General features: G+C 55.6%; 1 protein-coding gene across 6 annotated transcripts; it reads left to right on the forward strand.

Annotated features, from left to right (window-relative positions):
- Positions 1-2,105: 2,105 nt before the first annotated feature.
- On the forward strand, positions 2,106-21,828 carry XG (Xg glycoprotein (Xg blood group)). 6 transcript variants are annotated; one of them, XM_081277188.1, is made up of 11 exons: positions 2,113-2,413; positions 5,867-5,908; positions 7,985-8,008; positions 11,822-11,884; positions 12,589-12,666; positions 13,562-13,618; positions 15,415-15,471; positions 16,919-16,963; positions 17,819-17,854; positions 21,018-21,134; positions 21,668-21,828. In XM_081277188.1, exons 1-11 carry the CDS (start codon positions 2,350-2,352, stop codon positions 21,682-21,684), a joined length of 600 nt encoding a protein of 199 aa, XP_081133314.1. In that variant the 5' UTR covers positions 2,113-2,349; the 3' UTR covers positions 21,685-21,828. The 6 variants fall into 6 exon arrangements, with proteins under 6 accessions (XP_081133317.1, XP_081133314.1, XP_081133318.1 ...); XM_081277191.1 differs by lacking the exon at positions 11,822-11,884 and having other exon boundaries at positions 2,106-2,413; XM_081277187.1 differs by lacking the exons at positions 2,113-2,413; positions 5,867-5,908; positions 7,985-8,008; positions 11,822-11,884 and adding an exon at positions 12,310-12,454 and having other exon boundaries at positions 12,487-12,666.
- The last annotated feature ends 1,780 nt before the right edge of the window (positions 21,829-23,608 follow it).

Below are 23,608 nucleotides of genomic sequence, written 5' to 3' on the forward strand. Positions count from 1 at the left end.
ACCCTGATACTACCCGGCACCCAGATACTACTCTATCCAGATACTCCCCAGCATCCAGATACTCCCCTGCATCCTGAGACTCCCTTGCATCCAGATACTCCTCTGTACCCAGATGCTGTTCTGCACCCAGGTACTCCCCCATACCCAGATACCCCCTGCATCCAGATGCTCCTCTGTGCCCTGCACAGAACTTTTTCTACATACCAGAGGCTGTTGGTGAGCAGAGAGACAGTCTCTGTCATTCTTTCCAACAGTCAGAACTTTGGTTGCAATGACATTAAGCTGTCGCCAAGAATGTCCCACTGAGCACCTACGACTGTGAATGCCTCTGGAAGTACATGACGGGGACCCCGTTTCAGTGGACACGTTGTCATGAATGACAGCCTTTGTGAGGCTAAAAGGGTTCTGCAGCCTGTTTGCGCCCATTGCCAAATCGTTCTGCAGACACGCAGCAGATTTGCAATACCTCAAATGCTGTCCTGGCAGATCCCAGAACTTTCGAATGAAAGTTCCACCAGGGCTTTGGTGGAAAACAAGATCAAATCAACTGGCTCACATTCTCACATGTGTCTTAGGAAGGAGGGTGGGTGTACAAAAAGCAATTTGCACACCGTTCCTGGAAACCGAATAATCCCTTTGTTCATTTGTGTACACCCTCAGTTTCTTACTGATTTGTAGGAACTCTTTACATATTAAAGATAGCACCCTTGGGTTGCAACATGGATTAGCAGATGTTATTTTTTTACTTAAGTCTTTTAAATCTTTAAAGGCTATTTTCTTGATCCCACTCTTTATATTTAGTGGAGAGAAGAGATTCCTATGTACCAAGTGTGATTTTTTTTCCTTATAGGATAATTTCATACACACTAAACCATTTAGTGAACAATCTATTTTCTCCTTTACAGATTTGAAATGCAACAGACTTCAGCCACTGCACTGGGGCAAAGATTTTGCTATAATTTTTCTGCCCTCACGGATCATTCCATCGACAAAGGAGATAAAACTACATGCTTTTAATGATCACAGATTAACTCTTTTAATATCTGATGGAACTAAACACATCCCGTTAGTCTTTTTGAAATTTTCTTGCCTAGTCTTTACTCTTTAATTCATTTTGGTTCCAGGGATTGAACTCGGGGGTGCTTAACCACGAAGCCACATCCCCAGCCTTTTAAAATTTATTTATTTTTTTATATTTTATTTTGAGACAGGATCTCACTGCGTTGCCTAGAACCTCACTAAGTTGCTGAGGCTGGCTGGCCTCCAACTTGCAGTCCTCCTTGCCTCAGCCCCCCAGCCACTGGGATGACAGGCGTGCACCACTGCACCCAGCAGTGTTTAATTTTTACGTATGGGAATCAGACCCCCCAGGGACCCATCTCCTCCATCATTAATTTGCTGTGCCCGGAGCTGAGCTCTGCCAGCCTCTTCTCTGAAACACGGGTGCCCCCTCATCCACAGTTTCACATTCTAAAATTTGAATCATCTGCAGTCGAGCGCGACCCCAAACTACTAGATGGAAAATTCCAGAAATCAATCATTTACGAAGTTTCAAACCCGAGCTAGTCTGTGTCACGTGAAGACGTCGGGTTCCGTTGTTCCTGCGTGAGATCCCCTCTTAGCCCCGTGTATCCACCCTGTATATGCTACCCTCCCGGTACTCGGTAAGGAGCCATCTTGGTTATCAGATCAGGTCTCTCAGGATCCCAACGAGAGTGTCCAGGTCTCAGGTGACAGACAGAGGGGGCCACGTAGGATCCCTCGCCCCTTCTGACTATTGGTTCTGCTGCTCACAGAGATAATTGGGGGCTCCAGGGAGAGGCGGGGATTCTTTGAGAGATTCTTTGAGAGGCGGGGATTCTTTGGGAGCCTGAATCCTGGATTGCAGCGGCCACGCCCTGACCCTCTGTGCAGGACCCCAGTGGCAGAGGGGTCTCAGCCAAGCACCTGCGCGCTCCAGGGTGCACGAGTCCCCGGGGCTGAGCAGGTGCGCGGCGGCAGCGGCGTCCAGGAGCCGCGGATGCTGAATGATTGGCACGTGGCCCCGCCCAGGTGGCCCCAGGGCCTGCGCTGGTGCCATTGGCTGGGACAGTTCGGAGCAGCTGGCCCTGGGCGAGCGTGTGAGCACTCGTCCCGGGCTCCGTGGAATCCGGGCTCGGGCGCAGTCGGGTGTTCCTGGCACGGGGAGCGCAGCGCGCGCGCGGCTGGTTTCCTATTTTCCACTTGGACACAGCGCTCGCTGCCCGCCCCGGCGGGGACAGCGGCGTCAACTGGGCAGGGCGGGGCGGCCGGAGACCAGCTGCGACGTGGGACGACGTGGGACGGACGCTCCGGGGACCTCAGCCAGCCATGGAGACCCGGCGGGGGCTGCCCGGCCTCCTGCTGCTCCTGTGTCTGCTGCGGCGCGCCCCAGGTGAGCACTGGGCGCCCCCGCGAGCCTGGGTTCCCGCAGGCCCGAGTCCTGCAAAGAGTTGACGCCAAAGTTTACTAAAGACTCGCCAAGACGCTCCGCCCACCTCCCAGGCTCTGGGATGGGGCATCGGGTTGCGCAGGGACCTCGGAACTGTAGGGTGGAACCGCATCGAGAAGGTTTGTGGGACCCCGAGGGTCCTTCCAGGGCCTGATGGACAGAGGGGATTGGGAGAGGCAGAATGGTCGGTCAGGAAGGGACAGGCTTCCTCCAGATGGGTCTACACTGGCCTTTCTTGTCTGTCCTGTTTAAAGACAGGGTGTCATTAGCTGGTTGTGAATGGGTGGAGGAGGTACCCAGGGCTGGTTCTGGTGTCCAGAGCCCAGAAACCTCAAGGGAGACACACAGCGCGATGCCACCTGTAGATGTCACCTCCCGTGCATTTGGCCTGAGACTATAGGACTTTTAAATCTAGACGTTCTTGCTTCAGTTTGGGGCTCACGGTCCACTTGTAGAAGGTTCAGAGGTGGCCACCAACAGTAGTTGGAAGTCACTTGCTTTATCTAGCCACTGGGGTTCCTTGGAAATGGATGAGGACATTGGCTGGCCGTTTGACAGGTGCATAAACGAATATTTCCAGGGCCTTGTTCATTTGCCCTTGAGAAGGGTCTTTCTGGTGGCCTGAAGGGTGACAGGAGCTGTCCGAGTGCTTCCTGGATTCCTTCGTGCATTTTCCGTTGATAGCACGGAATACCTGAGGCCGGGTATTTTATTAAGAAGAGAGGGTTGTTGAGCTCCCAGGTTGGAGGCTGGCAGTGTGAACAGCCTGGTTGTGGTGCTGGGGACGTCCCCAGGCTCTACGGCAGGTGGGTGGTGTATGCATGAGGTGCATAATACCTGCTGAAATACTAATTGTGGGCTGCGAGGGTTGAGGAGGAGGCAGGGCAGTCAACAGATGCAATAAATACTGCCCACGGAGGGAGGGAGGGACGGAGGGAGGGAGGGAGAGCGTGGGGGAGGGCGGCTGCCCAGGGGACAGTGGCCTTTCCTTGTTTGTTACTTTGTTTCTTTTTGTGTCTGCAGAGCTTAGAATCCACCCCCCCCCCCCGGGGTTCCCACGTGCTGGGCAAGGGCTGCAGGGAGTTCCTCAAGGTCCAGAGACTCAGAAAGCGATTGTGCAATCGCTTTCCGAGAAACCGCAAAAAATCCTCTTTATAGGAAAAAAAAAATTAAAAAAAAAATCGTGGGGAGTGCCGTGTAATCTCGGCAGCTCCGGAGGCTGAGGCAGGAGGCTCACAATTTGGAGGCCAGCCTTAGCAACTGAGCGAGGCCCTCAGCAGCTCGGGGAGACTCTGTCTGTAAATAAAATGCAAAAAATAGGGCTGCGGAGGGGGCTCAGAGGTGGAGGGCCCCTGAGGTCGATCCCTGGTACCAAAAAAACAAAAAAAAACCCACCAACTGTCACTAGGGAAGGCGGATGTTTTGCAGATGAGGTGGCACTGGTTTGCACAACACAATAGAGGAGCCAGCTGTGTTTGCCATCGGGTGGCCTCGGTAGACTTGAATTCAATTCCGCGCCGCTTCGTGTGCAAATTCTGCTGGAATTGGTGCTGCGCCCGGCCAGGGCTTTAGAAACCCCCTTTTTTTTTTTTTTTTAAACATATATTATTATTTTTATTTTTTTCCCTTTATTTCCAAGCCCCGCGCGGGGCCTGTTCTCTCCTCTGGGTGGAGCCGAGCCGCGGGGTCTGGGCTGCTGGCTGTGTGCACGGGTAACCGGCGGCGGGTGTGGACAGAAGTCAGGATTTGCGGGTCTTTGCAGGTTGCAGGCTTTTGCATCCAATGCGGCCGGGGCCGGGGTCTGGTTGCAGGACGAGGCCGGGGGATGTCTCAGCTGCATTCACAGCGCCCCCTGCCGGATCCGCGGCTCGACTTCTCTCTGTGCGCATGCGCGGGGCCCGGGGAACCTCGTGCAAAAAATGCTGCGTTCTGATGTCCGTGGCCTCCTGAGAGCAAGATGCCCGCGCGATGTCCACCGCCCGGGCTGGCCGCGCCCTGAGCGCCCCCCCACTCCCAGGGACCCTTGGCTGGGCTCCCTGCCCCCATCGCAGGGCAGATTCCCGCCCATCTCGCAGGACAGGGGCTGTCTCCACGCCTGGCTTTTGGGAGGCCCAACCGGGAGGCCCGGGCGACACCCACGCCCTCCCCGCGTGTGCGTGAGTCACGCTGCCCCGGGACACTCCTACTGGGAAAGCGACTCTCAAAACCAGGCAAAATCTCACCCGGCCAGTTGGCTCCGCCTCCGGGGCCCCTCCCGCGTCCTGCCCGCCCACGGATCCCCCCTGCCCGTCAGAGCTGCAGGAGGCCATGGGATGAATAGGGAAGGGGCTCTCGGGAGGCCGAGGCAGGAGGATGGCGAGTTCAAAGCCAGCCTCAGCCATGGGAGGCCCTAAGCAGCTCAGGGAGACCCCGTCTCTCAATAAAATGCAAATTAGGGCTGGGGACGGGGCTCGGGGGTCCAGTGTCCCGGAGGTCAATCCCCAATATCCCTCCCCAATCAAGAAAAGGGAGGACAGAGAAGGGGTGCAGGAGGGGAGTCTCTTGAAGTCACCTCCGTGAGCCAACTGGCCCCTGCTGCGGACTGGTGATATCTGGGGACAGTCTCCAGCCCTGCCCTCCTGGCTTCTCTGATAAGAGCCAGCCTCCACCCCAGTGCAGTTGGGAAACAGCGTTTCAGAGAGGCCAGCCTCCACGGAGGGAGGTAAGGCAGAGGCTTTGGCTATGGGAGACACTGGGTGTGGCCTTGGGCGCACCGAGGAGGGCGGTGGCTCCCTCACAGGGCACCTGAAAGGCTGGGAAGAGCCTGTGATGTGGTTGGAGCCGCTGACCTTCCCCTGTAGCAGGGCACCCCGGGGAGTGGGGACAACTTGGGAGTGGGGACGACTTGTGGCTGGGGACACCCAGTATCCGGCTGGCTCCTGGGGTTTCCCCAGGCCCCGCCTCCGTTGGGACTTGGTGACTGAGTCTAACTGCAGACTCAGCCTCTGCCCTGCCCTTCCCCTCCTGGTGCCCTGGGCTTCTCACCTGGGAAATATGCATGGTAGTGATGCCAAGGTCCTGGGGCGGATGGGAGGCTGGGATTCTTGAAATGCCACCAACAGGACTGGACACGGTGTCCCTGGCCACCCCCCGTCATTCCTTACACGGTCACCCTTAGGTCTTCTGGAGGGTGGCTGCAGGGCCCCCTCCGATACCACCGCCCACAGAGACTTGATTCCCGGGTCCAAAAATTGGGGCTCAGCAGGACCCCTGAGCTCCAGGGAGTCAGATCTTGGGGTGATCTTGGTGCCCAGAGGGACCGGCAGGCCATGCAGGCAGGCGCACAGAGGTCCCTGCGGTTGTCATCTGTCACCTTTGGCTTCCCCATGTGACTTGTGCCCTCTCTGCTCCCAACAGCTCAGGGAGACTTTGACCTGGCGGACGCCCTGGATGACCCAGGTAAGTGCCCATGTTTTCAGTGGGGCTTGGCCTGGTCCCCGCTGGGCCAGGGCTCTGGGGTCAGCTGGGAATCCCTGGGGGCTGAGGTCTGCTTTCTCTCCAGGGAGGCCAGCCTCCTCGGGAGACCCACAGGTGCCCTTCTAGAAGTCTGTCTGCAGAGGTCCACTTTGGCCATCAGTTCCGACCCTTGTCTTGCTAGATCTGAGCCTGTGGTCCAGGGGTACATGGGGGGGGCTTTGGCAAGGCACTGGACCCCTGAGCCCCGTCCCCAGCTTAGAAGAGGAAAAATTTATTTGGGGCTCACGGTGTCCGAGGTCCAGTCCCCGGTGGCCAACTCCATGGCTCTGGCCCAAGGGGAGCAGAACAAGATGGCGGCAGGGCCTGGAGGAGGAGAGCAGCTCAGGACGGGGCACCAGGGAGCAGAGAGAGCTCTGCTCACCAGGGACAGGACAGAGACCCCAGAGGGACAGCCCAGGGACCCCTCCTCCAGCCACACCCCACCTGCTGCAGTCACCACCCAGTGAGTCCATCCAAGTGGATTAATCCACTTATTAGTCACCACCCAGTGAGTCCATCCAAGTGGATTAATCCACTTATTAGTCTACACCCAGTGAGTCCATCCAAGTGGATTAATCCACTTATTAGTCTACACCCAGTGAGTCCATCCAAGTGGATTAATCCACTATGAGTCTACACCCAGTGAGTCCATCCAAGTGGATTAATCCACTATGAGTCTACACCCAGTGAGTCCATCCAAGTGGATTAATCCACTATGAGTCTACACCCAGTGAGTCCATCCAAGTGGATTAATCCACTATGAGTCTACACCCAGTGAGTCCATCCAAGTGGATCAATTCACTATGAGTCTATACCCAGTGAGTCCATCCAAGTGGATTAATCCACTATTAGTCTACACCCAGTGAGTCCATCCAAGTGGATTAATCCACTATTAGTCTACACCCAGTGAGTCCATCCAAGTGGATTAATCCACTATGAGTCTCCACCCAGTGAGTCCATTCAAGTGGATTAATCCACTACGAGTCTACACCCAGTGAGTCCATCCAAGTGGATTAATCCACTATTAGGTTGCACCAGGGAGCAGACAGAGCTCTGCTCACCAGGGACAGGATAGAAACCCCAAAGGCACAGCCCAGGGACCCCTCCTCCAGCCACACCCCACCTGCTGCAGTCACCACCCAGTGAGTCCATCCAAGTGGATTAATCCACTTATTAAGCTACAGCTCTCATAATCCAATCATTACACTGCTGAAACACAGGAGATTTGGGGGGTCACCTCTACCTAAACCATAGCATCCATACAGACAGGAAGTAGATTTTCGGGAGCTCTGGGAAGGAGGACTGGGCATACTGCCCCCCGGTTCCCGTTCTCCGGCCACTTCCTACCAAGGGAATGCCAGACAGCTTTTCCAACGGAACTTCCAGTAGACACTCAGGTCCTTGAAAAAACTCTGGCCATTGGACACCCGGGATGTGTGTCCAATCTTCTCTGCTCTGTGAAGACTCCAACCCCCTGCTGCCCCCACATGCCCACCTGCGCCCACACCTGAGTCACAGAGCAAGGTTGCACCTTGAGCACCCCCCACCTGATACCCGCATCCAAGAATTCTGACCTCTGGATGTTCCCATGTGCACCGTGGGGTGATCTGGGTGCCCAGAGGGACCGGCACCTTTTCTGGTACTAGTGGGCACTCAGCCGATGTTTGTGCGTGAACAATGAGTGGGTCAGAGGAGTGAGGAGAGGCACCGTTTCAAAAGCTGAAAATATCTCTTGACTTACTTTTCCCAATTCTACCACCTGTGGCTTTATCTAAGCTTCACAGGTGCAAAAATCTGCCGTCCCAAGGCTCGCGGCTCCCGTCCTGGGTGCTGCCGTCCCTGCTGGCCATCTGTGGGCACCGACACAGCCCCTGGGCAGCTGGTGGACAGACACCCATTCCTCATGGGTTTGCAGTTTCTCTTCATGGTTTCTTTTGAACGAGGACGTGGACGCCCTTTCTCCGAGCAGCAGGTAAATCTTGGAGGCTCGCTGAATCTGTCTTCTCTCTTTGTTCGCAGAACCTACCCCGAAGCCAGGCTCAGGTGAGTGGCCGGGCCTCACGGGGGAGGGGGCCGCACCCTGGGCTGGAGGCTGTGGCAGCGATGGGTGTAGACGCTTTGTAGGGCTGTTGTAGGGTGTCGGGGGGAGGGACGGGGGGGGCCGGTCAGTAGCCGTCACAAGCAAATGCTGGTCACCGGGCAAATGCAAATCAAAAAAGCCACCTTGAGAAGCTCCATCGTATTCACTAGGAAGGTGAGGATTTTAGAAATAGATGATATCAGGTGTCGAGAACCCTGCAGGCCGTGTTCGTAGAAGCACGATTCGGTAAAGCCAAAATGTGAGACCAAGGCATGGCGTCCATCAAACAATGAATGGACGCACACGATCTGGTCCATCCACGCTGTGGAATATGACTAGGCCATGAAAAAGGAACAAGGAGGCCCATGCACCCTGGAATATTACTGAGCCATGCAAAGGAATGAAGCCGCGACACCAGCTACAACACGAACATCAGCTTCTCGGTGACAAAGGCCAGACCCCAAAGGGCACAGAGCCCAGGATCCTGTTTATATAAATTGGCCAGAATCAAGAAATCCAAAGAGATGGGAAGTGGGTGACTGGTGGCCATGGGCCGGCCCAGGGGCGCACACCTGTCATTCCAGAGGCTCGGGAGGCTGAGGCAGGAGGATGGCGAGTTCAAAGCCAGCCTCAGCCAAAGGGAGGCTGTTAGCAGCTCAGGGAGACCCTGTCTCTAAATAAAACGCAAAATAGGGCTGGGGACGGGGCTCAGGGGTCGAGTGTCCCTGGGTTCAGTCCCTGGTACCCCCCCCCAACCCGCCAAAAAAGGGTCACCATTGCCCACCCTGCAGTTCCTGAGCCGACCACTGGGGGCGGTAGTGAGCTGCTCAGGTCGGTCTCAATGACAATTGGCGGATGCAATTGTTTGGGGCGCTTTGGGGACACAGGGCTGGTTCCCGCCCTGGGGACAGTGCATGTCCTGGTCCATCCAGCTCCTGAGCAGCTCAGAGTGCCAGTGAAAAGGACGATGCCAAATAATCCTGGGGGCCACTGTGTCACTCAGCCAGCGACAGTTGGGGACACCTGACTTGAGCCCCAGAGGGCGTATTACGAGGACCAAAATGATGTAGGGGGCTGACCAACGAGACCTTTAGGAAAATGGCCATTTGTGGGTTTAGGGTGATGTGAGGCCTGGAGGGGCCCCAGGCTTGCGATAAGTGACAGGTGTCCATGTGGAGTTGGTCACCGTTGAAATGCAGAGTGACCCGGGTGCGGGGCGCACACCTGTCCTTCAAGCCACTGGGGAGGCCGAGGCAGGAGGATGGCGAGTTCAGAGCCAGCCTCAGCCACTGAGTGAGGCCCTAAGCAGCTCAGGGAGACCCAGGAAGGGACTGGTCAGGTAGGAGCAGGTGGGTACCGAGGGCCGGGAACGAGGTCCCCCAGGAGCATGTCACAGAACCTGGGCTCCTGTCCAGGAAGGAACACATTAGTGACCAGCAGAGGGGACTTGCAGGCTCCTAGCAACTCCTGGGGGGATCCTCAATGACCAGAGGCCACGGGACCCCGCGGGCAGGACATTAGGAGAATCCTAGCTGTCCATCAAAGTTGGAGGGGACAGGGCTGAGCGAGTCCCCCGTGGAAATCGGTGCCATTTGGAAGTCACATCACATCAGGGGCAGGAAGCCCTGGTAGCTAAAGCCCCGATGGTCATGGTGGACAAGTGGGTGACATGTGTCACTGGACAAGTGGCACTAATGGGTGCTAACGAGGGGACGGCTGGATTCATACGGATGTGGACCTGCTGGATTTTTGTCACTGTGACCAAAAGACCTGACAAGAACAGTCAGAGGAGGAAGAGTCTCTCTGGGGCTCCTGGTGTCCGAGGTCCAGTCCCTGGTGGCCGACTCCATGGCTCTGGCCCAAGGGGAGCAGAACAAGACGGCGGCAGGGCCTGGAGGAGGAGAGCAGCTCAGGACAGGGCACCAGGGAGCAGAGAGAGCTCTGCTCACCAGGGACAGGACAGAGACCCCAAAGGCACAGCCCAGGGACCCCCTCCTCCAGCCACCCCCCACCTGCTGCAGTCACCACCCAGTGAGTCCATCCAAGTGGATTAATCCACTATGAGTCTACACCCAGTGAGTCCATCCAAGTGGATTAATCCACTATTAGTCTACACCCAGTGAGTCCATCCAAGTGGATTAATCCACTGATTAGTCTCCACCCAGTGAGTCCATCCAAGTGGATCAATTCACTATGAGTCTACACCCAGTGAGTCCATCCAAGTGGATTAATCCACTATTAGTCTACACCCAGTGAGTCCATCCAAGTGGATTAATCCACTATTAGTCTACACCCAGTGAGTCCATCCAAGTGGATTAATACACTATGAGTCTCCACCCAGTGAGTCCATTCAAGTGGATTAATCCACTATGAGTCTACACCCAGTGAGTCCATCCAAGTGGATTAATCCACTATGAGTCTACACCCAGTGAGTCCATCCAAGTGGATTAATACACTATGAGTCTACACCCAATGAGTCCATCCAAGTGGATTAATCCACTATTAGTCTACACCCAGTGAGTCCATCCAAGTGGATTAATACACTATGAGTCTACACCCAATGAGTCCATCCAAGTGGATTAATCCACTATGAGTCTACACCCAGTGAGTCCATCCAAGTGGATTAATACACTATGAGTCTACACCCAGTGAGTCCATCCAAGTGGATTAATCCACTATTAGTCTACACCCAGTGAGTCCATCCAAGTGGATTAATCCACTATTAGTCTACACCCAGTGAGTCCATCCAAGTGGATTAATCCACTACGAGTCTACACCTCTGTAAGGTGGTCATGTCACCTCTGAACTTTCCTGCTTGGTCTCACCCGTGACCTTTGGGGACGTCACCTATCTAGACCGTAGCAGGACGTGCTCAACAACTGTATAAAGAAATAGGGAAACAGAGGGTGAGTGTCACCCGAACTTGGAGCCCGGGCAGAATGCCCTAAATAGGGACTCAGTGGCTCTTGGGCGGGGCTTGGAGCTCCGTGGGGCGGCACTTGCTGGGCGCCAGGCCCATCCTGGGGAGCCACTCGGGGGACGTTTTGCAACCAGGGACCGAAATGACCTGATAAAGAGTGACAGTTGTGATCATTATTTTTGAATGATAAAATACTTAGCGACATGTCAATCAAAGGCAGCGTCGGGGACCTGGCCTGGGGTTCTTGACACCAAAATGACCCCAATCCCCCGCCCCGAGCTCCGTGTGGGACGTCCCGGCTGCGGGGACGGCGTGGTGGGTGCCACATGGGACGCGGCCGCAGACTCATAGTGGATTAATCCACTTGGATGGACTCACTGGGTGTAGACTCATAGTGGATTAATCCACTTGGATGGACTCACTGGGTGGTGACCGCAGCAGGTGGGGTGCGGCCGGAGGAGGGGGTCCCTGGGCTGAGCTCCACCTCAGAAGCACAAAAATAAATTAAAAATTAAATAAATTCACGGAGGAGAGAGAAGGAGAGAGCCGTGTGGACACCCGGGAAGGGACTTTGAGTGGACTGTGTCTAGGGACTTGGGAACCGTCCTGAAGGCAAAGAAAACGGGGCAAGAATCCAGGAAGCAGGGTCAGGGCCGGGCGGTGGGCTGGTCCTGAGTTCCGTAGAGCCTCGCTAAATGGCTGAGGCTGGCTTCCAACTTGCCATCCTCCTGCCTCAGCCTCCCAAGCCGCTGGGAAGACAGGCGTGGGCCTCGGCACCCAGCCTGAGGTGTGTGTCCTGCAGACGGGTCATAAAAGGATTTGGGGGTCTTCTAAGCCTGCTCCCTTGTTCCCACAGATATCTACCCCAAGCCCAGGCCCCCTTACGGCCCTCAGCCTGCAAACCCGGACAGCGGAGGCAGTAAGTTCCCTCGAGCCAGCCTCGGCCCCAGGAGGCTCCTAACCCTGGAGCTTGGGGAGGACAAAATTCAAGGGACAATTTCTGTTCTTGTCCCTGACACTGAACGGGAGGCCACGCGGCTCCTTTCCCTAACACCCGGGGCCGGTTCTTCTTCTTCCCAGCTCTGGCCACTTGCCCTGGGGCTTTCCCTGGGCAGGGCCCCTCAGAGCCACGGGGTCTGGGCGCTGGCCCTTCCCCTCCCCGAGTGACTCACCAACCCGAGGGCCTGGCCGAGGTCCCAGCTCGGGCGGGGCCCTGTGTGACTCAGAGCTGGATTCCTGCCTCCGTGCACAGGAAGGCGGCTCCCTGGCTCCGGTTCCGGGGTTTGAATCTAGCGTGCAGAGCTGGACGGTTAATTTGCAGCCCCCCGGGGCCCATATCCAAGAGGGTGTGTCCAGAGCATGCCCAATGTCTGCAGTGCTGCCTGCAATGTCACTCCAGTGGTGACTGACAAACCCAGAGGTCCTTTACCCCAGAGCCACAGAGGCATCAGGCAGAGAGATTCCCGCAGAAAGAACACCCCATGCAAAGGTCCTGGGGTGGGAAGCTGGTGGTGTGCAAAGGTCCTGGGGTGGGCAGCTGGTGGTGTGCAAAGGTCCTGGGGTGGGCAGCTCGGGATGAGTACGTCACACTTTCCCTGAAATCCCCGCGCTCTCTTCCTGCAGATATCTACCCAAGGCCGAAACCCCAGCCTCGCCCACAGCCTCGCCCACAGCCTGGGAGCTCCGATAACAGCGGAGGAGGTAAGGACACTGAGTCCCGTTCCAATTCCGGAGGCGACTGATCGGGGAGCACTTGAAACTCCACACGCAGCGCTCCTCGGTGAATTCCCCTCTGGAGTAGTTTCACAGCGGGCTACTTGGGTTGCTGGCCAGCGCCCGGGGATTGCATGACATATAGGTCTGTCTGGCTTCGCCCGTGTCACGTGGTGGCATATAGTGGCTTTTTTTTAAACGTATGCACTAAAGAAACAAAGGAGTAAGAGCAACCTTCCTCCTGGTTCTCAACGGGAGCATCTCCTGTTTCGGAACCCTTCCTGCGTTGGTCTCTGTTACTATAACAAAATAGCCAAGGCTGGCTGTCTTTATAAAGAAGAAAGGTTCATTCAGCCCAGTGTTGGGGGCCGAACGTCTACACAGCACGACGCTGGTCTAGCTTGGGCTTGCTGGGTGGGAGAGGCAGGTCATTTTAGACCTGAAAGAAGAGGAGGGTTTGGGGCCGTGGGGAGCAGAGGCTGAGGCCAGAGACCCCTCCAGGGCCGAGGTGAGGGTCAGTGGGCTGCATCTGCCATTGGAGGCCCCGCCAACCAGGGGCGGGAGGAGAGAGAGGGTGGCGCCTGGGCAGGGAAGGGGCACAGCATCCTGATGGGAGACTCTGAGCAGGACGGGCCCCAGGACCCTTGCACAGGTGACAGCAAGGCAGACCCCTCTGTTTGCAGAGCGCAGTTCCTACAGGCTGGTGGCCAGTGTCCCTGTCTGCCCACAGGACACCCAGCAGATGTGTCTGTGGGGTCCCTGGGTGTCCTGGAAAGAGCTGCTGCGGGCACAGGGCTTGTCCCCAACAAAGGCCCCTGGCCTGTGGGTCCGGCAGGGGGGTGTGGGCGGGACGTGGGCCTGACGCTGTGCCTCTGCCCCACAGGGTACCATCACAACCACGATGATGGACTCTACCCGCCCAGGCCCAGGCCGCCCGCAGGTACGTAGGGGCAGAGCCACTTTGAGCCTCAGGTGTGCCCAGAGAGGGAGGGTGGGGACAGAGCCCATGAGGAGGGAGGTCACACCTGCAGGACACAAACAGGGTCTGTCCATCCCTGCATCGGGGGCTTGTGCACCGACCCACCTCTCAAGACTTGTGCTCACGCCAGGCACCAAGGTGCATCTCTGGGACTCGGGAGGCTGAGGCTGGAGGACCACAAGTTGGAGGCCGGCCTCAGCAACTTAGCAAAGCTCTAAGCGACTCAGTGAGACCGGTCTCAAAATAAAAACTCAAAAGGGCTGCGGGTGTAGCTCAGAGGTTAAGCTCCCCTGGGTGCAGTGCCCAGGACGGAACGAAAAGAAAATCATGGTCATTTTCAGGTAAAATGACCTCCCTGTGGCTATACAGAAGGGGGTTAATATATGCCTGTCTGTATAGACCGTCATGTGTATACAAATGGATAGAACTTTGTGCATATAGACCCTCTTTCTGTATAGGTCGGTGAATCTTTCTGCATTCTGCATGCACAGAGCTGCCCTTATGCACACATATATCGTGTCTGTGTGCACATTGCATGTGCGCACGGACCTTTATGTGTCTATCATATGCTCATGCACATTTACATCATATTTGCATATAATATCCATATGCAAATATGCGCATGTTATTTGCACGTGACATTTATATGTAAACATGTGCATGGTATTTGCATATAATGTTTATATGTAAATATATGCATGGTGTTTGCATATGATATTTATATGCACATGTAGGTGTGATATTTGCATATGATGTTTATATGCAAATATATGCATGGTATTTGCATAGACGTTCGTGCATATATGTGTGATATTTACATATGATAATTATATGCAAACATATGCCTGTTTGACCCTGCGAGTACCTTTTTATGTGCATTTGCATGAATGTCTGTATGGCCCTATACAAAGCATGTCTACCCTCAGGTATGCACCTTTCTAACATGTGTGCACACATTTATATGTTTGTACCCTTTAATGTCACATGCATATATCTCTTGATGTGACTTGAGGTATCCACAAATATCTTTATACAAAGGTCTACATTTTTTCCACGTGTGTACCCACATATGCGTATATCTAAAGAGGTATAAAGAAATTACATATATATAGGATTTTATTTTTTATACTAGGGATGGAATCCCTAAGGGACAATTTATTACCCCACCCCCAGTCCCTTTTCTACATTTTATTTAGAGACAGGGTCTCGTTCAGTGGCTGAGGGCCTCGCTAAATGGCTGAGGCTGGCTTTGAACTCACCAGCCTCCTGCCTCAGCCTCCAGAGCCGCGGGCATGACAGGCGGGTGCCACGGTGCCTGGCCAGAAATAGATCTTTCTGTAGGTCTCTATGTGAACTTCTAATGCAAATTCTCTGCGTTTGGAAGGGGACAGTCCACACAGACCCATGCACCAATAATAATAATAATAATAATAATAATAATAATAATAATAATAATGAGAGCGTTCACGATCGGGATCCTCGGAGGGGCTGTGCTTCAGAAGCGGGTCATTCTGGCCCGGGGCTGCCGGTCCCTCTGAAGTCTCTCTGCAGTAGCAGCGTGCACACATAGTGGTTTCAATGTGGCAGATACAGTTGGGTGAAGCCGGGAGTCTCCATAGCTGGTCCTGGCGTGAGATTTATCACGTGGACGACGTCACTTTGGCGGGATCACCTTGGCCATCCTACCCGTCGGTCACCACTGCCCGTGAGCCAGGCTCGGCCTGCTGTCCCTAAGTCCCTCCTTCTCTGTCTGACAGGAGGAGGTGGTGGCGGTGGATACAGCGGTGGACATGGTGGCTACGGACACACAGATGGTGCGTCATGTGGGCGCTGGGCAGCGGAGACTCAGAGGCTGGAATTTCTGGTTCCCCTTGGGTTCCGCCTGGGCCTGGTATCTGGGGTCCTGGGTGAGCTGGGCCGCCTCGGCGGGGGCCAGGGACTCTGAGCATCTGTCTGTGCTGGGAGGACCCCGCCTGTCCCCCCGGAGCCCAGGCTCTGCACCCACAGCTTTGTTTAATGGGGAGCGAGACTCTGATGCAGCGTCACCCAAAGGAGCCCACACCGTGACATGGGAATTCCTTGGGTGGTTGGCCTCCAACTTGTGATCCTCCCGCCTCAGCCTCCCGAGCCGCTGGGATGACAGGCGTGCACCACCGTGCCTGGCCCGAGCTCGGTTCTTGTAACTCTGGTCCCACAAGACTGGGAAACTTGGGGCGTGAGAGAGACACAGTATTTGGGAGGGTATTTCTGCCGTTGGAGCTCTGCTTGCTAACGTCACTCTCCACCCAAAGGGAGGCCCAAAGCAGACTTCATACGTCAATAGCCTGTGGCATTTCACTAATGCAAGAGGTGGGCCGTGTTATCAGTGGATGTAGGCACAACCCTGTGTGGGCAGGGCAGGCTCCTCCAGAGGCCTCTCCCCTGGGCTTGCAGCCGCCGTCTTCTCCCTGTGTCCTCCCGGGGCCGTCCCTCTGTGTGCCTCTGTGTCCTCATCTCCTCCTCTACAAGGACCCCAGTCCTGCTGGGTCAGGGCCACCCTGGGGACCTCACTGCACCTCCATCCCCTCTGCAAAGACCTGTCTCTCCACACAGCACGTCCCAAGGTCCTGGGGCCAGGTGTGGGAACAGGATCTGTGCAGAGGTCGTTACTGAAGGGTCCTGAGATGGGCTCCTCCTGGGTCAGGGGGCCCGCATGCCATGGCCGTGTCCTCCCCAGAGACAGAGGAGGGGACACAGACCAGAGGAGGAGCCCCGTGGAGACGGAGGCAGAGACTGCAGTGAGGGGCCACCCGCCCAGGGCCACCTGGAGCCCAGGAGCTGGAGAGGCAGGAGGAGCCTCCTGGAGCCTGTGCAGGGATCTCAGCCGTGGACCCTGGTCCAGCCTGCGCCCTCCGGGGCTGCAGGAGCCCTGAGCTCTGGCGCTGTCCTGCCCTTGTGTGTCCTAAGCTGGCCGGGAGCCCTCGGGGACTGGCCCTGTGTCTGGTCCAGTGGTCTTTGGAGCCTCACAGGGAACAGGCCTGGGAGCCGCCTGGATGGGGCCTCTGCTGCTGCTCCCCTACTCGGGTCCTGGCTGGGTCGCTCCTCACCGCTGGGCGGGGCTGTGTCCTCCGGAAGAGGGAGAGGGTCTCAGGTCCTGGAGGCCCCGGGTGCCCGGGAGCCAGTCCCTGGGGGGCTTGGGCAGATCTGGGCTCGGGTGTGGGGCCTGCGCCCTGCGGGTCCCCGGGTCCAGTCTCGCGTCTCACGGGTCTTTCTGTCCTGCAGGCAGAGGGGGTTACAGACCCAAACCTCGTTATGGAAATTCCTATGGTAAAGGAAGGGACGCACTGGGCGCAGCTGTCCTCGCGCCCCACTAACCCCCGGCCTGGCGTGGGAGGGGGCCCGCCTGTCCCCCCGCGGGGCCACTAACGCACCCAGGTCTGCGATCCCTGTGCTCACACACCTCGATGCTCGGGAGCTGTTTTGCATGAGGCCTTCACATCTTGAGGGGAGCTGCGGCCCTCTGGTGCACGTGTGTGTGCACCTGTGAGCATGCTTTGCGCTCACACGCGTGTATTTGGGCACGCGAATGTGCTTGTGCAGAATGTGCATGATTGCGCGCTTGCACGCAGGTGCGTGTGCATGCACTCTGTTCCATCTAGTGCTCGGTGTGCACGTGAATTGCACACGTGTGTTCTTGCGTGCGCGTGTGTGACCGTGGAGCTGAGGGGTGCGCACGTGTGCAGTCGTCTGTACTATGGTGCGTGCGTGTAGGTGTGTGAGCATGCGTGCCTGCGTGTGTTTTCTGTGCACAAGGAGGTGTGTGGATCCACACGTCTGCACACGCTTGACCGAGTGTTTCAGTGCTGTTCTGCCCTCAGAGGTGCAGCGGGCACGGATGTGTGCGCCCGTGTCTGCGTGTGCCACATGCTGTGGTGGGTGTGCGTGCACACTGGTGTAGCTCGCTGCGTGTGTGTGCCTGCGCTGTGTGTCGCACACCCGAGCGACCCTGCCCACCCCGAAGTCCTTGTGCCTGCCCTCTGCCCGGCCACCTCGCCCCCGTGGCCCGTGCGCTCCGCTTCCCAGCGCGACGCAAACCCTCCGCAGCCCCGCGCCTGCGCCCTGAGCCTCTCAGACGTGCGCGGTTGGAGCTGAGCACGTGACCGTGTCCTGTTCTGTTTGCAGGTGGAGACGGACAGTCCACCTACGGCAACCCACAAGGTGAGCCCACCACATCTCATCTGACCCGGGTGGGCGGGCGCGGTGTAGACGGGCGCTGCGCCCACCCCTGTGGCGGTCCCCTGTCCCCCTGACTGCAGTTTTCACGTGCCCCGTCCACAGGCTGCGCCACCCACGGGCATTCACAGGGAGCAGCGGTGGGGACAGCCCGGGGCTGAGGCGCCTTGCAGCCCGGGCTTGGCCCGAGGGTCCACATGGCGCCTGTGCAGGGGACAGTCACTCAGCACCCGGGACAGACAGCTGCGGGTTCGGGGGAGGGGTGTCGTTCTGTCCCAGCTAAGCCCTCAAATGCCCCATCTCAGGGCAAAGGACAGAGGACGCTGCGCCCAAAGGGCCAACTAGCAGGGGGCAGGGTCCCCGCCCTCCCAGGGACCTGGTCCCAACCCGCTTGAGCGCAGACCCAGGATGATCGCCACCCGCGCGCCCAACCCCGAGGCTGTCCCGTCCACTACGGGAGAGGACGGCGGGGACCGGCCATGCCCAGCGGCCACGGCGGCGGCGTGGCCATATCTTAGGCGGACTAGGACGCAGGTGCCGGGTTTGGCATCTCAGGAGAACCCCTTGATTCCTTATCATAGCCCCGCCGTCTCGGCCATCTCTGTCCCCTGACCCTGGGAATCCGGTGTGGACACCTCGTGTCCCCCAAATCAGAGAGAGCCCAGAACGGCAGAGAAGCCCCTGCAGCCCAGGCTGACCCCCTGGGGTCCTGTGACTCATGGGAAAGAGGGAGCCCACACGGGGTGGGTGGGTGGGGGCCACTTGGTAGAAATGACGGCACCGGAATGACGTCTAAGGGGCGCAGAGAGGAAAGCGGTGAGTATCAGTCAGCTGCGCTGCGTAACAAAAGAACCCCCCCAACTCTTTGCTACCATGGCGGTATTTGATGATGGGAGATGCTGGGCCACCTGGGGTGGACTGAGGGACACTCAGCAGAGGTCCTTTGCAGAGATTGAGCTCATATTTTTTCTTTTTTAAACAAGAGTGTCCTCCTAAGTCAAGTAGTGAATGAACTTCTGCCACAGTTACAGAATGTCCCTTCAGGGTCCCTTGCAGAGGGGCCCTCATACCAAATTCGATTTGGTGGTTTAAGGCCCACCCGGCCTCCCTGCTCCATGGTGCTCGGATGGAGGCTGCTCGCCCTCTTGGTGGAGGGGCCGAGTCTCCCCGTAGACCTAGGGCTGCAGCTGAGGCCACCTCTCTCTGCCTCCGCTGGATCTCACGTCCCTCCAGGGTGAGTCTCGTTCCCATGGCTGCCAACAGGGCAGGGCGCGGGAGAGAGAAGCCACACCCGGCTGAGGACCAGCCCAGCCTCCAGGGAGGCCCACCCAGAGCCCGCCCCCGAGGAGGAATGCAGCCCAGCCTGCCCTGCACAGGGGTGTGGACCTGGGCAGGCGAGGGAGGGAGGCCGATCCCCCTGGGGAGGCCTGAGAGGCAAGGTAAACAGATTCTGAGGTGACAGTCTTCCGGCCTCGTCACGGGACATCCATGTCCGTCACCTCCTGCATCCAGACCTGGGCTGGGCTGTTGGAGCCCATCTGCAGGGACATCGCTGGTGACTCCAAATGCAAACTAAGCTTCCCCTTCTTCTCATCGATCCATCTATCTATTGATCAATCAATCAATCAATCAATATATGTACCTACCTACTGATGTAGACAGTGATAAATATAAATAGTGACATAGTGACATATATGCACATATATGCACCTTTCCTCTTCCTGTATACACATACATATGGCTGTGTATGTATACAGAGGTCCCCAACCTCGGTTCTCTGTGCGTGGACACTTTGTAGGAAGGCATGACGTCTATATTTGGAGGGTGTTTATGTTTCAGGGCAGGAGAGAATCAGAGTGGTTTTGGAAACAACTCTTAGCAGGAATGTTCTAGTTTAAAAAAAAAACAAAACTATACACACAGCTGGGCATCGAGGTGCACGCGTGCCATCCCAGCAGCTTGGGAGGCTGAGGCAGGAGGATCGCGAGTTCAAAGCCAGCCTCCGCAGAAGCGAGGCCCTCAGCAACTCAGGGAGACCCTGTCTCTCAATAAAATGCAAAATAGGGCTGGGGACGGGGCTCAGGGGTCGAGTGTCCCCGAGTTCAATCCCTGGTACCCAAAATAAAATGAAACCCTGTACACACACCCCCCACATCCACACTTATAGATGCACACATAAGTACGTATGTCAATGCATTTAATAGTCATGTTTGTATAGGTGCAAACCCATCCATCCATGTGTGTGTCTACGCATGAATGGGAGAAATTATAGACATAATACATCACGATACATTATACATATTATATAAGATAATTATCTATAATTATCATATAGTATACATAATCATATATACATCCTATATCCGATATGATAATGAAATATACATCTCAGATACAATTATATATAATATATATTGTATATATGTATAACTGTAATACATATCTCAGATATGATTATATATGATATATAATTAGCTACATAATGATGTAGACTTGATATGTTTTACATATTATTTACTATAATTATGTGATCGTGATATATTATCTAATCATATTTCATACATTGCATATCATAATAGGATATATCTCATGTAATTATATACACTGTATAATGACATGTATTATATGACATATATTATTTATGCAGAGTGTGCATTATGTATATTGCATCTTATATTTTACATGGTCAATTATCACATGTCACACTCATAATTCACATATAATTAAGTGCTTCTGTTATGCAACACCTTTTCTGCCCTGTCCCCCCATGTCTGTGGGTTCTACGGCCACAGATGGAGCCCACCAAGCACAGATTGAAAATTGTCCTTTAGCTGGGTCGTCAGTGTCCCCACGGCTTCCAGCCACCCTAAGTCACTTAGAGGTGGTTTCAAGTGCCCCGGAAGGACAGGGGTCCGGCATCCGGGGCTTCGGCAGCCCCGACAGCGTGCTGAGGCACAGCCCTGCGGCTGAACCCGAGCCTGTCCATCAAGGGCTGCAGACCCCGGAGCGGAGCGTGCAGAGCGCGGTCCTGGGTGTCTGTCCCCGGAAGGACGCCTCTCCAGGCCCTTCTCCGACCCGCCCTTTTTAGCCGCGCTTCTGCTCACCAATATTTTTCTCCTCAGGCAGACTTTCTTTGTCCACCCTGCAGGCAACACGGTGGCCAGAATCGTGTCCCCGATCGTGTCTGTGGTGGTGGTGGCCTTGGTGGGGGCCGGGGTCAGCTACTTCAAGTCCAACCAGAGGAGAAATTGTTTTCGGGCCAGTGGTAAGTTCCTTCTCTTGTCCCGTTCGTGGTACAACCGGGGAAGGGCCGCTGATGGCGAAGGACCACTCACATGTTTAACTGGCGCCTCTGGGGTCTGGATGGGAGACCACCCACGTGGAGGTCTGCCCCGGCCTCCGCGGGCGGCCTCCCTCCGGGAGTTTGGGATGGTCTCCAAAAACCTGGCCTCGCGCGCCCTCTGCTGGCAGAGACGCGGTACTGACAGTCCCTGAGCCACTCGGGGAGCCCCTGTCTCTCAATAAAACACAAAATAGGGCTGGGGACAGGGGCTCAGGGGTCTGAGTGCCCCTGAGGTCAATCCCCGGTACTAAAAAATAAGAAAAAAAAAGAAGAAAATTACCCTCCGCGCTTCAGATCTGATGAGGCCGCATTAAAAAAAAAAAAAAAAGAGGCTCACACAAATACCAGTTTTAACTCAAAAAGCTTTCGCTGAAATCCCCAGAAATGCATTTGGGATGAGGGATGCAGCTTCTCCCCCGGCCCCGACCTGAGACCTTTGGCCCCTTCCCTTCCAGATCCAGAGACGGTGTGAAGCTGCCCAGGTCTTCCCGAGGTCCCCAGGAGGACCCGACGACGCCGGGGACCGTCCCGTGGAAAAGCTCCTTTTATATTTCAGTGCATTCCCACCTGCGGAAGGAGGCCAGCTGCCTCCAGAAGGATTCTCTACCTGTGGCCTCCACCCCGCAGCTGCTGCCTTCACGGGGCGAAGGGGGGGCCTCCACGGAGGCTGAGCCTGGCTGCGGAGGCCAGTGAGCAGATGGGTCTCGGGGACGGAGGCTGCGGCCCTAATTACTAACACTGCCCCTTCGCCCCCTGCAAGGGGCAGGAGGGATTTCCAGGGCCCTCCGTCCCCCGTCTGTCCCCTCCAAATGGAATTTGAGGTTTTAAAATCTAAAGTGGAAATGGGTCTTGCAAGACTTTTTTCTAGAAAATTCTTTTTTCCTTTTTTATACTGGGAATGCGATCCAGGGGTGCTTTACCACTGAGCTATGTTGCCAGCCTTTTTTTTAAAAAAGTTATTATTCTTTTTTTTAAATTTTGAGGCAGGGTCTTGTTAAATTGCTTAGGGCCTCACTGAGTGGCGGAGGCTGGCCTCCAACTTGCCATCCTCCTGCCTCAGCCTCCGCCCTTGGTTAATACCTTTGTCTATTCACGGAGGGGAAACCTCCTAGATCCTTCAACATCTAAAAAGTGTCTGAGCCATTCGCTCTATTTTTAGGGACACTTTGAGGGACAGGGAGAAAAAAATGGCCTTGGGATCCAGTTTGATTCAGGAGTGGTTTGTAATGACGTAAGTTTTTACACTTTGCTCCAAATATCAGAACCAAAGATTCTGGAAGTCATGGCAGGCTGGAACTCGTACAGAGGAACCCCCCCCCCCACATGAAGTCCCCTACACGGACACTTTGGGTTCACCTTGTCATCCTGGCTGCAGGTCTCCAGAGAGGAGTGAAATAGCCTCGATTTGAAAAATGACCCAAAACTTGCAATCCTGGTGACACAGAATCAAGTTTCTCATTTTTTTCCTTTATTTTTGGTACCAGGGATTGAACTTGGGTTCCCAAGACCCCTGAGCCCCCTCCCCAGCCCTATTTTGCATTTTATTGAGAGACAGGGTCTCCCTGAGCTGCTTAGGGCCTCGCTGTGGCTGAGGCTGGCTTTGAACTCGTGATCCTCCTGCCTCGGCCTCCCCAACAGCTGGGATGACAGGCATGAGCCACCCAAGAGTCTCAGGGAGACCCTGTCTCTCAATAAAATACAAAATAGGGCTGGGGACGGGGGCTCAGGGGTCAAGAGCCCCTGAGTTCATTCCCTGGTACCAAAAAAACAACCACCCTGAGGTTCCTACCCGCACACCGATGTGGAATCTAAACATTTTTGATGGACGTCTGCCCGTTCCCATGACTGTCCTAAACCACTTTTAATTCCTTCACATAACAGTGGGCGCTGGGGGTGGCCCAGGGACAGGGCTGGCACTTTGCAGGCACCGGGCCCTGAGTGTGAACCTCAGCACATCCTCCAACTCTCCAATCGACAAATAAATAAATGCCAAAGGAAACTCTTGGCTTTGACTGTTGCCCTGTGTTAAGTGTCACCTTAATGAGTCCCTTTCTGGGTTGAGGATCAAGGACTTAGGAACATACAAAATAGGGTCAGAGCGTGACAAGATCAAACCCCGCCCCAGGACAAGAGGGTGAAGATATTGGGATATATGTTAGATCGCCGTTACTGTGACAAAACACCCGACATAAGTCAACTTATCAGAAGGATTTCTTAGGGACTCACTGTTTCAGGGGATCAATCCAGGGCTGGGGGGGTTTGAGTGCGCTTTTTCATCACTGTCACCAAAAGACCTGAAGAAAACAGCTTAGAGGAGGAAGAGTCTCTCTGGGGCTCACGGTGTCCCAGGTCCAGTCCCTGGTGGCCGACTCCATGGCTCTGGCCCAAGGGGAGCA

The sequence above is a fragment of the Spermophilus citellus genome (genome assembly GCF_964194105.1).
Source record: "Spermophilus citellus genome assembly, chromosome: X".
Lineage (NCBI taxonomy): Eukaryota > Metazoa > Chordata > Mammalia > Rodentia > Sciuridae > Spermophilus > Spermophilus citellus.

Coding starts and splice junctions, on each gene's coding strand:
- XG (XM_081277187.1), top strand. CDS start 12,325: ATGCCCAATGTCTGCAGTGCTGCCTGCAATGTCACTCCAGTGGTGACT. Junction 13,619..15,414: donor CAGGCCCAGGCCGCCCGCAG/GTACGTAGGGGC, acceptor TCTGTCTGACAG/GAGGAGGTGGTGGCGGTGGA. Junction 15,472..16,918: donor TGGCTACGGACACACAGATG/GTGCGTCATGTG, acceptor TCTGTCCTGCAG/GCAGAGGGGGTTACAGACCC.